At 45.8% G+C, this 16,929-nt stretch overlaps 2 protein-coding genes across 2 annotated transcripts; one reads left to right on the top strand and one right to left on the bottom strand.

Moving 5' to 3' along the window:
* The first annotated feature begins 186 nt into the window (after positions 1 to 186).
* Positions 187 to 3,055, top strand: LOC142991477 (sialic acid-binding Ig-like lectin 14). Its single transcript, XM_076141670.1, has 6 exons — positions 187 to 485; positions 698 to 1,000; positions 1,081 to 1,341; positions 1,784 to 1,862; positions 2,008 to 2,044; positions 2,236 to 3,055. The coding sequence occupies exons 1-5, from the start codon at positions 335 to 337 to the stop codon at positions 2,033 to 2,035; spliced, it is 822 nt and encodes a 273-aa protein (XP_075997785.1). The 5' UTR covers positions 187 to 334; the 3' UTR covers positions 2,036 to 2,044; positions 2,236 to 3,055.
* Positions 3,056 to 3,749: 694 nt separating this feature from the next.
* LOC142991000 (protein Shroom2-like) lies at positions 3,750 to 16,620 on the bottom strand. Its single transcript, XM_076140967.1, has 10 exons — positions 16,523 to 16,620; positions 11,016 to 11,174; positions 8,364 to 10,680; positions 7,639 to 7,721; positions 6,420 to 6,980; positions 5,806 to 5,983; positions 5,372 to 5,715; positions 4,995 to 5,163; positions 4,632 to 4,904; positions 3,750 to 4,550 (listed from the first exon to the last, which is right to left on the bottom strand). Exons 1-10 carry the CDS (start codon positions 16,618 to 16,620, stop codon positions 4,278 to 4,280), a joined length of 4,455 nt encoding a protein of 1,484 aa, XP_075997082.1. The 3' UTR covers positions 3,750 to 4,277.
* Positions 16,621 to 16,929: the final 309 nt, after the last annotated feature.

The following is a 16,929-nucleotide window of genomic DNA, read 5'->3' as shown; positions in this document are numbered from 1 at the left end:
TTTAAACACTTTGATTCATAAAGCGTTGAAATCAGTTAGCAAACTGGATGTTTTTGTTAAGTTTGTTCCTTATGACTGTTTTACAGGCGCTCTGGCTCAGAGGGGGACTTGTTCTTCAGATCTTTACATACATCAATATGTAGGGACAACATATGCCCTGAGTGGCTCTTGTGTGCAAATCCCATGTACCATCAGGGATCAGTCTTACGTACGATTTGACAGCAACAGAGCGACTGTTGGAGTGTGGGGACTGTGGAAATTGCCTTACCATCTAGATTCAGTTTATCTATCCACTGTGATTTTCCCCGGCATTGAGGAAAATAACACCCCTAGAATGAATATTATTGGAGATCTGTCTCAGAAAGACTGCACCACTATATTTAACAATTTAACCACAGACGACACAGGGGGGTACTACGTCAAGATTCAGAATGGACCAGACGGGGCAACAGCAAAGTGTAACCCTGTCTACATACTGGTTACTGGTAAGAGTTTGTCTCTTTGTTTTCAAATTACATTTTATTGTTTGGAATGTCTGTAATCATTTTAGAAATCATGCACTGACTTTGACCCTTGATTGATTGTGTGCCATGTTGGAGTTATTCCACTTCGTCATGAATCAAGTTCACTCTCTGTTCCACTCTGGTTAAATGTGAAGATATTTTCAGTTTTTCTTTTTTGTTTCTTTTTGAACCAGATTCCCCTCCGAGCCCCAGTATTGAAATCTTAGGTGAGCTGAAGGAGAACCAGACTGTCACTGTAACGTGTTCAACTCCCATTCCCTGTCCTCGCTCCCCCCCAACACTGACATGGAATCTCCCATCTGCCTACAACAAAACACTGCACAATTTAGACTCCATGACAATTACAGCTACAATCCAGACGACCCTTCTCCTCTTGGACAAGCACGATGGATTCTCCATCAAATGTGTTTCCACACACTCTGTGAACACAGGCAGAGACAAGACATCAGGGGAAAATGTGCATCTTAAAGTTTCATGTAAGTCTCTGCCTGTCCTCTCTCGTGCTCTGATGCAAAGATCGTCTCTCACTCCAGCTCGTCTCTCATATTTTCCTCAGACGGGCCCAAGGACACCTCAGCATCCATCAGTCCCTCAAACGTGATGTCACGGGGCAGCAGAGTGAATCTGACCTGCTCCAGCAGATCCAACCCTCCTGCCACAAGCTTCACCTGGTTCATGAACACCAAAGATGGAGCTGTTTACGTATCTGAGGGACGCGTTTACAGCTTCAATGTGACCACCTCAGGAATTTACTACTGCATGGCAACAAATGACTTTGGTCATCAGACATCCCCAAAGATCTATGTGGATATTGAAGGTAAATGCTGTCAAATTAATATAGAATGTGTGTGGATTCATTTGATGGGATTTAGTTATTACATTTTCTGTACAGGTGTTGGGTTGAAAAGGGCTAAACAGTGTGTCAGAAATTCACCCATTTTTCAGGTGGATCAGAAAATGTGAATTAGGAAGCTAGTATACACTAATTTATATGACTTTTTAGAGCCATGTCAGTTGGGGGCCATGGCCTCCCTGGCCACGCCCAGGGGCACCACTGACATTAAGGTAATGTGTAAAATACTAATTTTATACAATGACAGCCTGGTTCTCCTTTACTTCAAGGTAGCAGCAGACCATGTGTGTGTGTGTGTGTGTGTGTGTGTGTGTGTGTGTGTGTGTGTGTGTGTGTGTGTGTGTGTGTGTGTGTGTGTGTGTGTGTGTGTGTGATGTGTAACGGTAACCATGGTGTTGTGTGGCAGGTCAGTTGGTGGTCGTCAGCATTATAGTGAGGACCCTTGGAGTCGTCCTGCTGATCTGCACTCTGATCGCCTTTCAGTGGTGAGGAACGTTTCAATCATCAAGGGAAGGGTTGATTTTTTTTATAACTGATTGGTGTCAATGTGGTGTAAAGAATGTAGAAAATAGATCACAGAACAAAATGAAAATGTGTGAAATCTTTTCGTTCCATCTCCATTTCTTCCAGCTGGTTTCGATCAAGATATTCCACTTAAGCTGTAAAGGTAAGACCCCAGACCAGATTTGTTCTGGGCTAAAACTTCATCATTTGGCTCAAGACAGAAAGAAAAATAGTTGACCTACGAAGGATTTCTGAAATATCTGCTCCTACTTTAGAGACAGTAAACTACAATGTAACACAATCATATGCATTTCTCTTGAATGAAAAATAACTAATAATTTGATTCACAAACAGAAAAGGTGTGACAACAGCAACAGCGTGACTGAGGCCCAAACACACTGAGCCACGTGGAGAAGAAGAAGAAAAAAAAGATGATGATGTCACTGGAATCTCTTTTTGTACTTTTCCATCATTTGTGGGTGAAATATACAAGCAAGTGATCCAGGTTACTCAGTATTCATGCCAGTTAAGGAGTCAATGACTGTCAATAGTCAAATCTTTTGTTACACAACTTAAAGGATCATTTATAATTTTGAGTGTATTTTAATTGTATCTTAACATGAAAAAGTCCAGAGGGTTTTGGGCTTTTATTTTGATAAAAATGACATTTTTCTTCTATATTGCTGTGAGAATCCATGGTTGTTACAGGGCGAATGAATGCTTATATGTGTGTGTCCACGTAGCTTTAAACACTTTGGAACAGCTCTTGTCTGTCTCTTGTCCGTCTCTCTGTTTATCTCTTCTTCACGTCTCTACTTTTGTGTTTCCTGTCTGTGCTGCAGCTCTATCAGCGCCTATCCAAAACAAATCTCATCATTGCTTAAAGGCTATGCTGTGATATAGTGTAACCATGTCAACCAACAAGTTTCATGTTAGCTTGTTATGTTATTGTTTAATGTTAAATGTTTGTCTCACTGGGACTCCTGAACTGAAATCTTAGCTACGGCCCTGATTAGTTTTATTCACAACATATATTCTACATAAGGAGAGTGAAGCATATCAGTTTGTATCAGTATAAGAATCAGAATCATACATTAAAAGGAATCATTGACTTGGTATGAATGTTGTTTGTTGATTGTGAACCTGATGAGTTTATGAGGCTGTGACGTCTGACTTCTGTAATGAAACAGACTGAATATTTATGTTTGTAAGTGCTGCTATTATGTTTGTGTTCCAGCCTCTAAACAGGGAAGTGGCTTTGTTAGTCAGTCGCAGCTCAACTGAAACTTGGTAGTTGTATCATTTCATCAGTGATTTTAAGAAACTCATGACTTATCCTTTTCCTCTGCTCTCTCTTGGTGAGATTATTACTGATGCATTTAGTTTCTCCACTCTGGTTCAATGGCATTTGTGAGTATGGTGACACACAGTGTGATACTTGGCCTCTTCTTCCTCTCAGGTGAGCTCTCTTTAAACACTTTGATTCAGAAAGCGTTGAAATCATTTAGCAAACTGGATGTTTTTGTTAAGTTTGTTCCTTATGACTGTTTTACATGCAAAGTAAAGACATCAGGCCTCATTGACGACTTACAACCCTGGATGGAGAGGACAGGTGAGGTCACTAAACATTTGCGTGTGAGTGTGTGTGATCACAGCTCAGCCATCAGAGTCCAGACTACAAATGAGAGCTGGTGCATGAATGAGGCTTGACAGTTCAACAGGTCCTCAAAAGCTGTAAATTTGGAATAGCCCTGAAAAATAAGTCATAACTACAAAGTCTGGAATGTTCAAATGTAACTAAGGATGTCGTTGTTGCTTTGAAATGAGTCAGACTGATACATGATGGGGACGAGGACCATTTTCTCAGTTTCATTGATATTGCTTGGTTGAAGGGAGAGATTGAAGAGAGAGAGGGAGAGAGTTTGAAGAGAGAGAGAGAGATGGTCTTGTCTCAATTTTGAGTTTTAGCTGAAATGACCTTGTAGTTTTATTTCCAGTGTAGCTTTAAAGGGGACATGTTAAGGTTGGACTGGACTCAGTGACAAATGGGACGCCCCCTTGCTGTAATGAACACTTATGTTAGAGAAACGGATTGATAAATTAGCTTCCAACATTTTGGAGCCAAACTCTTCATTTCACCGGAAAACAAAACAGAAAAAACATCTGGAGTAATTAAATTACCCGGACAACTTCCCTCCTTTCTGCACATCAGTATTCAAAAAGGCTACAATAAATTACTAGAAAATATTACTTTTACCCACACATGGTGATAATTAATTACACATATATCCACACGGGAGAATGACCTCTTAAATACAAATATACTGTAGATAATAACGTGATGAGGAACACTGTCATATCAGCTCTTCATGATTTAGTGGAAGTCCTGTCAGGGGTCAGAGCAGTGGCCTCTGGTCCAGCGGCAGACTGTCTAGCAGGCACTTCAGCTGCTCCTCACCTAGCTTGATCTTGTCCTCCAGCTTGCGCTGCTCAATGATCAGGGCCGACTTCATCTTGACAAAGTGTCGGTAATCGTCCAGGCTCTCCTTGTCGAGGTGGGTGTCCATGATGCTGGACACCAAGCGCTCCCGACGGTCCAGGTTCTCCTTCAGCTCCTTGGCGTCCTCATGCTGCTGCATCAGCAACTTACGCTTCTCTGTGAGAGTACGCTGGGGAGAAGGACAAAGCAGGATGAATATTCTGATCCAAACCAGCTAAGTGTGTTCCCTACACATCCCTGATCTGGGTACCTTTTCCTCTGGCGGCGCCTCATCCTCCAGACTGTTGAGGGCATTCTCCACCCGTGCCAGGCGCCCAGACAGGGACAGCAGCAGGCTCACCACCTTGTCCAGGTCACCAACAAACATGCGGAACTTGTCCAGCTGGTTGGGCTGACAGAGGCGTTGCACTGTGGCCTCCACCTGCCGGCCCAGAGCTTCGTTGTCCTCCACGTCCTCTTGCAGGCTCTGCCGGGCTTCCCGCAGCACCTCCAGCTTACTGGCTAGGCTGGAGATCAACTCGTGCTTCAGGGAAAGAAAGAAAAGGTCAATGTCAAAACAGATGGTTGCAGCTAAAGACCGAAGAGATAAACGGAGGCGGGTGTGTCTGGTTACCTTTTTGCTGGCCAGATCCACGTCCAGCTCGTCTTCAGAGTCCTGCTCCTCCAGCTGCTCCTGCATGTCCTTCATCTTAATGAGCAGCTCGGCTTTAGGAGCTGACGTGTTGTAGTAGGAGGAGCTGGGGACCAGGGAGGCAGAGGAGGACAGGGTCTCTTCCTCCCTCCTGACACACAAACACACAGACACACAAAGATAAACAAAAGGAAAAAGCGGAATGATGAAGCTGAGAAAAAGAGAAAGCTGTAATACAAGGTTTGACCAGCAGAGTGCAGTGCAGTATAAAAGCACAACAATGATGAGGATGATTTGAAAACACTGTCATGAGTGCAGTGTAGTTTGGAGAGCCTTCATGTTGTAACTGAAGCTGTCACCTGTCAGAGCTCCGGGGTGATGAACCAGGCTGTCTCAGTCCAGCAGAGGCCCTCTTCCGCTGGTGGGCCCCCTCTAGTGTCTGCTCCTCCTGGGGGAACAGTCCCTCCATCAGGTCCATGGTGGTCTTCCTGCCACTTTGGTCCAGGATGTCAGCCAGAGACTTGTCTTTACCCATGATGTCCCTAGCCAGCTCCTCCCTCTTGGTGTCTTCCTCTGTATTTCTGGTGCCATCCACTCCTCGCTGGACTGATAACAACGCAGGACCAGGGTCCTTAGAGCCCCAGCGGGTGTAGATGCTGAACAGGGAGGTGGTGAGACCCTCTGATGAGCCCAGGGTGGCCATCTGGCACAGGGGGAAGAATGAGTTGAATTCTTTAAATTCTTTAACCTTTACTTAGTTAAAGTCTAATATAAGGAAAGAAAGAGAGAGAACCTCTGTTATGCTGGGATGTTCCCCGGGCTGAAAGGTGTCAGACCCCTGTAGGTTCTGGTCCAGGTAGACTCGGGTCTCCCGTTCTGAGGCGGTCTCAGCGTGGATGATCCTCACTGGAACTTTCCTCACCGGACTCAATGAATCCATACATTCTGCCTGCTTCACTTCAATTTCTGACCTGCGCGCGCACACACACACACACACACACACACACACACACACACACACACACACACACATTCATATACTATCATTTTAAAATGTGGCATGTTTTTAAATTGAAGTATTTACTGACTCAATATCTTTATATTGTTACAGAGGAGAGGTGACATCCTGTTTAAAAACCAAACAAGTCGTCACGCCTTATAAACCCAGAGGAGTTGTGGCAACAAGTTGTGAAGGTGTGGCTCACACTGAACATTATCTTGTTCCCAGGCATTAATTCATGGCCAAGGATTGTTTTAAGTAGAGCACATTATCCCAGAATTCCTCTAACATCTGCCAGGGTTCGAGCAGCTGAACTATTCTGGAATCCTAACTTTTCTTTAATCTAAATTATTTAAAGCATCTAAATCATTAAGGAGAGTTTGAGGCTTTTTGCAGAAAACTCTTACCTGAACTTAAAGTCATCCTGTTCGAGTGCAGCTGGAGGTTTGTCGGTTAGCCTGGGTGGAGAGAACTGTGGTGAGGGAGAGCGCCCTCTGTCTGCTGAAGGAAGGGACAGAGCACCTGTCCTGCAGGAGAATGGGGAGGATGAGGATGGTGGCAGATTCTCCTTCTCTTCATTCCCCTCACCTCTTTCTGGCTCAGGTGTGCCGCTGAGTCGGGGTGGGCCAGGCAGGGAGTTCACCGCTGAGGTGCCACATTCGGGGACGTTGTCATGGTGTTGGGTGTCAGACCTGGAACTGGACTGGGCCTGTAGATCTGCGAGGAATTCCTGGGAGGAGGATGTGGTTTCGAGGCCTAAATGGAGCCTGGGCGGTGGCAGGAGGCCCTTGTTTTGGAGAGGCTGGTCTGGATGATGGGAAGCAGAGTTTGGGCTGTGGCTGAGAGGGCTCGGGCACAGTGTGGGCTGGGAGGGATTGGCAGGGTCTGGCTCGGTCCTGTGGTCCGGGAGGGTTGGGAGTGGGACTGAGAGGGCCACCTGAGAACCAGGATCAGGCTGGAGGTGCACTCTGGAAGATCACACAGCTTAGCATCAGATTGAGTAATGTCTATAAAGAGTGTGTGTGTGTGTGTGTGTGTGTGTGTGTGTGTGTGTGTGTGTGTGTGTGTGTGTGTGTGTGTGTTTTAGGCCCACCCTTTTTTAATGTTTTACCCTGAAAGAGATCATGTAGACAACAAACAACAACAGAGGATAAAGTGATGATCTCCCCCACCCACCATAAATCCCCAGTAACTACACTAACACTTTTGTAAACGTTGGTGTAGTTATCACAGAAGTAAGCAGATAGTCTCCCAACAACAGCCGGTAAGGTTGGGAAGAGTCTAATATGACAGAAAATTAGAATTTCCTTTCAGTGCAGGAAATTCAGACCAGGCGTCTCTGTGTGTGTGCAGGAATCTCACTAAGCAACCACATTCTACATTTACATGAAACATGACAAGCATTTTAAAGGTCGAGCTCAGAACACTCAAGCCAGTCAGAGCCAGTATATCCAGAGGTTCAGCGTTCCACGGAAATGTATGGTTGACAAGTTCAGCCATCAACTCTGTGACCTTTCTATGAACAGGACAAAGTTGAGCATATTTTTTTTATGTACTCACACAGTTCAGGTTTCTTTATTTTGTCCGAGGTTTTGTAAGTGTAAATGCACTAATCTTGAATCTCACCTGCTTGTGTAAGTGCTCTGTTGACCGTGTCTCAGCTCTGTGTGCTGGTTGTTCACTGCATCTCTCCACGGTACAGGAATATTCTGGAATAGAGAGGAAAATGTAAGTATTTCCTCACACAAAACACACCCAACAATTTTTGTGACCATGGCTCTGTCTGTCAATGACTCCTTCCTTTATGAGGGACAGCACTTTTAAAGAACGAGCCGCTCTCATTCAACTTGGCCAGCCAATTGTAGCAAAATGGTAAGCAATATCTAAAAGTAAATATTGCTACGTCCGGCTTAGTCTAGACATTCCACATGTACAAGTATGTGAGAATCGAACCAATATTGTGGGAGGAGATGTAAAAAACTGGGTATTACATCTCCACTATCAGACTGAGCACTACCCAAAGGGAATATGTTCTTTCTAGATCATGTCCAGGGTTTCCTGAAAATCAATACCCGGGAAGGCAGAATTCATTGGAGGCTCGCACTATCCCCCCCCCCAAGATCCTGCCCTGCTCCATGCTGGTTCCCCAACCATCCAGTAGGACTTACTGCTGCAGCAATAAGTATGATCCCTCTGCTGGTTCCAATTGTGTGTATTAGAATGCACAAATAAGCCTGGGGTACAACTACGAAGAAGCAAAGCCGGGTCTCTAGAGGAGAGTTTTACTCCTGTGAATTAGTATTATAATGATTTTCATATCCAAAATCTTTCTATAGTTCCACCTGACTCACCTGTATATAGAAGTCTGCAGAAGGGGAGGACCTGGATCTCTCATGGATGCAGATTGCCTTCTCCTCTGCATCTGCATCCAGGATGTTCTCCGCAGAGTGATACCTGCCTGGAGTCTTGGCCTCCAACGGCTTTCTCTGTTTGTTCCACGTAGCCTGGTACTCAGCGAAGGTCCCCAGCCTCTGCTGTTCTTCCAAGTCCTGCTTCCTTCCAGGGATGCAGTGGTTGGGGTTTGAGGATGGCTGAGTCTCCTCAAGCTCTTCAGAAGGAGATCTACCTTTGGGGCTGCCTGTCTCATTCACATCTGGGCGCATGCTGGGAAGTTGACTGGATTTGGGTACTGGTCTAGAAAAGGCTGGTTTGGCCTCAAAGACCTTCCTCCTCTCTCTGAAAGTCTCTGTTTGAGGCTCCCCCTCTACTCCCACCTTGTCTATCTTGTCGGGCTCAGAGAAAGAGTGCATCCTCTTGGCCAGGGGGAAACGTTTACGGCCTCGGATGCGAGACATTTTTCCATTAGAGGTTTTAACAACTGGTTTCTCTGGTCCAAGGGGCTCCAGGTCTCGTCTCTGGAAGGATGTGGCCTGGAGGACTCTAGCCTGGGCCTCCTTCAGGTGGTCCTTGTAGGTGTTGGAGAAGGAGACACCAGCAGATGAAGAAGTCCCCACTGACCTCCACTCTTCTGCCTCTTCATCTTCAAAGTCATACATCAGGGTTGCAGCGCTGCGGCTCTTCTGGAGCTGGGCTCGCTTCTGCTGGATCTCGTTGCGGAGGGTGGTGGCGTAACGGTCGCTACGGCGACTAGCTTTCCAACTGCTGGTGACTGTGGCGTCTCCAGCATCCTGGGTGGAAATGATACTAGTGTTGTTTGACGCTTGTTGCCTCTCAGCCCGACTCCTGCTCTCCTGGGTCAGACAGTGGAGCAGTGGGGTCTTCAGGGGGGATATTCTGTGGTCTTCTTGGTGCACCCATGGGTCTTGGTGCCTTGGAAGACTCATATTTTGTTCGTTACTCTGATGAGATGTGGAGTGTCTCCTGATTTCATTTGGATGTCCTTCACCTCTCTTTGCAGCATCCCCTGTGCTGTGGCTTTGAGCAGTGAGATCGGCTGCTTTTGGTTCGTAAAGCGGGCTGTTCCCCAAATGGGAAGGACCAGTCCGTTCCTTAGTGTCACCATAAGGTAGCTGGGTCTGAGGTAGAGAAGACGCCTTCAAATTGACCTTTGAGGGAATTAGAAAGGATGCATCCTTGTCGTTTGTCCAGTGTTGATTCTCTTGTTCATCCCTGCGGCCCTCTGCTTTGCCCTGCCAGGCCTGGGTCACAGCTGTCTGTCCAGGTTGCTCGGTTGCCAGGCACAAGTATCTGCTCTGGCCTCCAGTCTCCAGGTTTGGAGGTGCTATGGACTGCCTCACCTGTTTGTGGCCGGAGGCGTGAGTGGGCAGGTCCTGGAGGCTGCGATAGTAACTTCCTACACTCTGGGTTTTGGTCTGAGGAGCTGACCTGGTCTGCAGATAGAAGGGGCTTTCATCACTGTACTGCCTCTGGTGATTTGGCAGGCGACCAGCAGGAGCCTGGTTCTGTCTGACATCATTACTGGACAGAGAGAAGAGTTTGTTGGGGTGCAGCTGGTTGCGCTCAGCTGCTGAGCTGGGATGGAGGTAGTCTTTGGTAGGCAGAGGGTTAAAGCTACGTCTGGTCTCTGAGGCTTTTGCATTTGTGGTATGATGGGACTGGAGGGCATTCTGCTCATTGGCTTCATTGAGTTTATCCAGCGCTCTCCTGTGGCTCTTAGTTTGACCTCCAGGCACGTCAGAGTAAGGAAACACTTTAGTGGCAGCAAAACTGTCACTACGCAGTGGAGGAGGTGGAGGTGGAGAAGATTGGGACTTCTTCTCTGGTACCTGCCATACTGGGCCAATGCTGGGCCTCCCTGCAGTGGAAACCCGAGGGGAAGGCTGCTCCTCCCAGCCTCCGTTCCCCAGCGATGGCTGCAGGTACCTGGGCTGTTCGCTCTGCCTGGGCCCTTCAGTCTGCAGGCCTTTGAAGAAAATGTTTTCCGTACTGGTGCCCTTTCTGCTGGATGGACATAGATCAGGGATAGGAGGACTGGAGGCGCTGGAGAAACAGCTAAAGCCCGACTCATTTTTGCCAGCCGGTCCAGTGAGCGGTTGGAGGTTATTGGTGTATTTGCTCGGGGAGAGGTGGTCGGGCAGAAAAGGGAGAGACGGATGCTCCAGCCTCTCCATGTTGTTCACTGAGCTGGACTGGCTGGATCCCTCGTGCAGGTTGTTCTGGTCCTCTGGGATGGAGAACTCTTTGGGCCTGGTGAGGAATATCAGAGAAGCCTTGAGCTGATTGGTATTAAACGTCTTTGCACCACAAAAGTAATTTAGAAATTTAGCTTTTTTGAGATCTTTCAACTTTCAAGATGTTTTTAATAGTTTGTTGTTTTATAAATTACTTTTAGATTTATATTTCTAGCTGTATTTCTGTATGGAAGACTTCTCTAGTAAATGAGTGCTTACTTCTTCCATTCCTGCTAATCAGGAAGTTAATTACCAGGTAAACACAATGAACTCACACTAATGAACAGATACCAGATTAACAGATTCTAGAGTATATTTTGGTAAAAGTAGATGCAAAAGAGAAAGGCTGACTTTGCTTCATGTTTTGACTGCCACACAGGTGCGGGGGGGACGGCTGGACCCTGGGGGGCCTCGGGGCCCTGGGGGACCACGGGGCCGGCGGGCTCCGACTCTTCTAATGTCAACTTGGAGGAGTGCCAGGAATGAGGCCGTGATCCTAACCCATTCTTCCTGCACAGGAGAGAGAAAGGTAAGGAAATGCTCAACACCACATCAACGATACATTTGGGTAAAGCAAGGGTTAACTGATAAGCTCTGAGCCTGTTCCCTAAGGAATTGAGTGGGTCTGTAATACTTTAGATTCAGAGGGGTTTTTGAGGTTTGCAGTTTTCCGTCCACCTATTTCTTCAGTTAGGTGGACGTACAGAAACTACTGTAACACTCAATGTAACAAACAACAAGCAACAAGAGAGAAAGCAGCAGGTCTGACATGGGCAACCTGAACATGCACATACCCTTTGAAGCAGCTTTTCCTGGATAGCATGTTGGAAAAAGGAATTATATTACAACACACCCTGTAGTTCCATGTGAAGTATTACACCAGACAAAGAGGACATTTCAATTTCACCACTACATGAACAGCAAATAATACTTTTACAACACCAAACGGGACAGGAAGGACCTGAAATGAAAACTATTCACAGAAAGGAAACAATTTTTAGGACAAAACACACACACACGACTGATCTACCGCATGTCCACTGAATATACTAAAGAAGGCACAGAGAGGCTGGAGTGTGTGTTTATTTAATAACTGATGATGCAAATTAATCAATCCTCAGTTGTTGATTCTGCTGAGGAGCCTCATCTTTATTATTTATGTGAAGTGTACATTTCCTGGGTCAAACTGGTGAAGTTCTTCATGCCTGAGCAGCGTATTAGCATGCTATGACATTAGGTGGTTGCTATGTGGTCACTATGTACAGTGCCTGGTCTCCCAGTCTCCCTGGTTTCCAGATAGGTTTGCTGTCGACATGGTTTGTGGGTGGATGGCTGTCTACATCTAACTGGTTGCTAGATTGCTTTGTTTGCGGATGTTCCTTGTGTGTTTCTAGGTGGTTGCTATGCTACATCAGGGCCAGTTTGGCTGAGTTTAGTCCCGCACTACCTCATCGAGCTCCGTAAAATCTTGGTGAGAAAGCTCCGCGCCACGTGAACCTCGGTTTCTGAAGGCATTGTGCGTGACGATACAGTGTCGACCATTTTCCCTGTTCTGGGTGGGAAGTGAGGGAAGACAGAAGAAGAGGACGAGGAGGAGGAAGATACAGTGCCATCAAATAAGAGCTGAAGTTGACAATCAAAGTCAAAAAGTGGAAATACACCAAGATTTTAAATAAAGTAAAGTCAAGTACAACAGATATTAGCAGTGAATTGTACTGAAGCACTCATAGTGATGATGCGTAGCGTTTATGTCCACAAAAGGAGCAACGGTAAGGAAATGAGATCCAGGTGAGGAGGAGGACAAAAAGGAGGCACGCTTTCTTTCTTCCAGCACACAGACAGGGAGACTCCGAGACGCTCCCAAAACAAAAAGCCCCAGGAATTCTGGGCGATGGCCAGCTATGATGACCCAGATGAAGACGGAGGTACACAGAGGAGAAATCCCTCCCTGCATTCCTGCGCTGAGAGAAAGCATGAGCACCTACAGGGTGAACGCTTTACTGTGAAACATCATCAAAACGCTCCTCTGGCCACAATGTTTCACACACACAACCTCAGCAGGCATGGAAAATACTTCAGTCAAATATTTCAGTAATTAGTGAATAAAAGCCCTTTACTTCTACTGGAGTAACGGAGGGTTTTATGACTTTTTACCTTCCTGAGCCAAAGAGGAACATAAATGTAGTCATGACCTACAAACAAGCCTTTCCACAATAGAAATGCAAATGTCTTTTATTTCTAAAGCGCTGAGACTCTTTTGTCAGTTCCAGCTGCTCTGACACACACACATGCGCTCACACACACACGCACACACACTCACTAACAGGCCGACTCAACACACTTGCGCACCCAGGAACTCGATACAGTCCTCGATCCTTCAATAACAGCTCAAAACATGAAACCAAAACTCGGTTGACCCTGCGTGCCCTGAACGCATCACTCAACAGGAGAAACTTATGAACTCTATTCCAAGTTCTATGGTCGTTGTTCCAATTGTGTTTAGAAAAAATGGAAAGGTCTGTCACAACAGATTCTAAGTTTAAATTAATCAATCGTGTTACTGTCCGTCAATAAAAATGTAACAATTCAAGATAGAGTTTTCTTGTTTGGCCAAACTTTGCCAGAAAAGCAGAATACTTCAAACGAAAATGGAGAGGAAGAATGATGTATAAATGATCTAAAACAGAGTTTGAGGTTGTAAACAAATGTCACAGCCACATTTTAGATGTAAACAAAAAGCCAAAGCCCTATTATTAGGTTGTCAACAATGATCACAGCCCTATGTTTAGCTGTTAAACGTAAGCCAAAGCCATGCTTATAGATGGTAAACAAAAGGCAAAGCCATGTTTTAGGTGGTGGACAAATGCCACAGCCACTGACAAACAGGAAACAAAAAAGTAACTGTTCTTCTATCTGTACAAACTTCCCACTCTCAAGTCTTAGAATACATCAGATTCCCCTTCATTGGTGATATTACCTTAATTTAAGAGTTTCAAATTCAGTGATATTGCCCCTTAAAGTGACTTCTCTCACCATAATCTTACTACCAAAGACTTCAAGGGACCTCTACAGTAGAAAATGAATGAACAACAAAGTGTGACAACTTACCAACTATCTGAAAAAGCGTGAATTGTTTAGGCGTTTTAAAAAAAGGAACTTTTCCACAGCTGTTTCCTCAAAATCACATCCAACGATGGCAAGAAAATGACAAACTTTGACAACGTAACTCTCACCAGTGTGCCAGAGACAAAAGCGGTGAGGAATCTGGCACTTGTATGACCTAAAACACACACACACACACACACCTTGTGCTGGTGTAGGAGATTTCCTCAGGGATTATGTGGGGGGATTTGAGCTGAAGGGGGAGGAGTTATTGTCTTGCGTCCTTGCTGTAATCTAGTGTTTGGACCACAGAGCTGCTGGAAATGTTGGGAAATAACGCTGATGGGAGGCCGGAGCAGCCGCATGTTCATCTACACACATGCATGTCAGACAGAGCAACAACAAGGACTTCTTTAGAAGACAAGTTTGTCTTATTAATTCTACAAAAAAATGGGAATTTGTATGTTTCAGAAATTTTAGAGAGGAAAAACTTTGGAATTCTGTCCATTTTTTCTTTGCAATCCATTGTTAGAAATATTGACATTTTCACGAGGCAAAATTTGCTGTCCTATCTCGTCCAGGATGTTTTTCAGAATAGCTGTTTAGATGGGAAATGAAAGCAAAATACAGTAATGAATGACTTTTGACTAAGCAGTTAGAGACAAATGGAGTTGTTTCCACTCTGCCTCTGTTTTAGCCTGATATCTGCCTGACAAACATTCCAGCATGACGCTCTCTGCTGAAGATCAAACTGTGTCCCTGTCTGCAAAAGACACAAGCTGGAACACTTTGGCCCACATCTGTGTACACAGATACCAGCCTGTGTCAGCCGGGGGGAGGAGGAGGAGGAGGAGGAGGAGGAGGAGGTCAGGCATGTTTCTGTGGATTGTTTGGATCAGGAGAAGGAAAGAATCTCCTCTAATGAGACGAGAGAGGCTTTTCTTTGATGAATCTGACATAAACAAAAACATAGCCTCCTTGATGGAGGTACTTGTCTTGTTCAGGGGAAAACTTTATCCACCGCCTCATTAAATCACCACATCGACACCTTTTCCTTTCTTTCCCTCCATCAGTCCCAGCTCCTATCAGACAGGTTCTGGTGAAGTACTGACCCAGCTGGCGGTGACACACTCATAGTGCTGAGTCACCAAACCTGCAGCAGCAGTTTGTGGCCTGAATTCCTGCCAGCCGGCGCTAAACACAACCGCACAATAGAAAGTGCCGGTGTAATCACAGCTGGGCTTATCTGTGTGTCACCGCCTGCACAGACGGAACCTAAACACACAGGCTGGGAGAGGAAAGTACAATTGTGACGCCGTGACAACCTGCAGCTGATCAAGATGAAGGCAAAATGATTATTCCTTCCTCCTTATAGGTGTCTGTGATTAAACTCCTCCATCCTGCGTGTCCCATCTGTAACCCCTGACAGTTTCCACATGTTAAGAGACACACACACACACACTTCTTTTCCTTGTAAATTTGCATGCTGCATCCTGGGGCTGTTTGCAGTTTAGCAAACTTCCAGCTGCTCCTGTGGGGAAATGGGTCGCAGCCCCTTTAGAGGCCTTTATGTTCCATCTGGAGGACAGAACCTGCCGTTATCTCACACTCACAGTTCCAGCTTCCTGATTTAATCTTAGATTCAGGAAGGCAAAGGATTGAATCGGAGGAGATGAAACGCAGAACGGCAGACAGGAAAGTGGCGTTTGCAGTGGAGGAGGAAGTACCTGGAGGTGTAAATCCTGTCCAGAGAGGAAAGACAAGCAGATCTGAGAGGCCTTCTGTGCTGGCTGGAGGGTCCCCGCCTGGCCAAAGCCCCTGAAAACAATGAGCCCTGCTGATACGGCCTATCCTGCTGTCAACTCACCTAGGCAACGTGGACTGTACCACTCACACACACAAACAGGGGGGGTGAACGGCCGGGCAAGAGCACTCCTGAGATCCCTGGGTAATCTCTCAGGCCGCTACTTCCAAGATTCACCTCGCCAACACGGCGCTCAACCTTTTGGCCTCCACAGATTGAGGATAATCTCTGTATAAATAATCTCTGTATTAAATTAGTTTTAAATGATCCCGCGAATGCAAACTGCTCCCTCATGATGACTCGTCCCACTCTGCAAAGCTGAGCCCACGCCTGTGGCTTTAACTCTGGTAATTGGATTCAGTCTTTAAGAGTCTGTTGCCATTTGAATAAATCTAACAGGACACCTCTATAAGACAATAATGAGAGAGAGAGAGAGCGAGAGAGAGAGAGAGAGAGAGAAAGAGAGAGAGAGAGAGAGAGAAAGAGAGAGAGAGAGAGAGAGAAAGAGAGAGAGAGAGAGAAAGAGAGAGAGAGAGAGAGAGAGAGAGAGAGAGAGAGAGAGAGAGAGAGAGAGAGAGAGAGAGAGAGAGAGAGAGAGAGAGAGAAAGAGAGAGAGAGAGAGAGAGAGAGAGAGAGAGAGAAAGAGAGAGAGAGAGAGAGAGAGAGAGAGATCTTGTTATATCTGGAAATATATATATATATTATAATAATAATAATATATTTATAATTTACTGTTGTGAAACTTTTTGTGATTTTTATCCTTTTTGGTTTTTACATTCGTGCTTTGGTTCACTTCTTCTTCTTTTCATTGCCGATTGACTTATTGGTTCACGGCTGTCACCTAGAGGACCGGAGTGGCAAACTGCTGGCTGGAAAAACTAATCAGACTGAGTGGAACCTTGTGTGTGTGTGTGTGCCTGTGTGTCTGTGTGTGTCTGTGTGTGTCTGGTACCTGCAGACCACCAAGTTCAATGTCTTATGGGAGCTCTTCACCAGGCAGATGGCCTCCTGCCGGGAGCCGCTGAGCCTCACCGCGTTCACGCTCACCATCTTGTCACCGGCCTGCAGACACGCGGCTGCTGCCACACTGCCCTGCTCCACCTGCACCACACACACACACACACACACACACACACACACACACACACACACAGGGCTTGGCTGTAGGATTTCTATGACTTTATAAACATTACAGGATAAGAAATGTGTGTTTGTTTGCTTGTATACAGTGTTGTCATCTCATGCAGGAGGATCTGTGGTGTTCTGGCAACATGAGAGCGAAACCTAAATTAAAAATTTAACCCTGCACCATGTGTAACCGGAGTAGGTTCAGGACTCAAACTGCACTTCACACCAGCA

The sequence above is a fragment of the Genypterus blacodes genome, unplaced genomic scaffold, assembly GCF_046128005.1.
Source record: "Genypterus blacodes isolate CSIRO-AG114 ecotype Tasmania unplaced genomic scaffold, CSIRO-AGI_Gbla_v1 ptg000001l_1, whole genome shotgun sequence".
Taxonomy (NCBI): Eukaryota; Metazoa; Chordata; class Actinopteri; order Ophidiiformes; family Ophidiidae; genus Genypterus; species Genypterus blacodes.
The sequence above is the reverse complement of the archived record's forward strand: the minus strand, read 5'-3'. Positions and strand labels throughout refer to the sequence as shown.

Coding starts and splice junctions, on each gene's coding strand:
- LOC142991477 (XM_076141670.1), top strand. CDS start 335: ATGAATATTATTGGAGATCTGTCTCAGAAAGACTGCACCACTATATTT. Junction 486..697: donor TGTCTACATACTGGTTACTG/GTAAGAGTTTGT, acceptor TTTTTGAACCAG/ATTCCCCTCCGAGCCCCAGT. Junction 1,001..1,080: donor TGTGCATCTTAAAGTTTCAT/GTAAGTCTCTGC, acceptor TATTTTCCTCAG/ACGGGCCCAAGGACACCTCA.
- LOC142991000 (XM_076140967.1), bottom strand. CDS start 16,620: ATGGTGAGCGTGAACGCGGTGAGGCTCAGCGGCTCCCGGCAGGAGGCC. Junction 10,681..11,015: donor CAGTCAAAACATGAAGCAAA/GTCAGCCTTTCT, acceptor ATTCCTCACCAG/GCCCAAAGAGTTCTCCATCC. Junction 4,905..4,994: donor TGGATCTGGCCAGCAAAAAG/GTAACCAGACAC, acceptor CTTTCCCTGAAG/CACGAGTTGATCTCCAGCCT.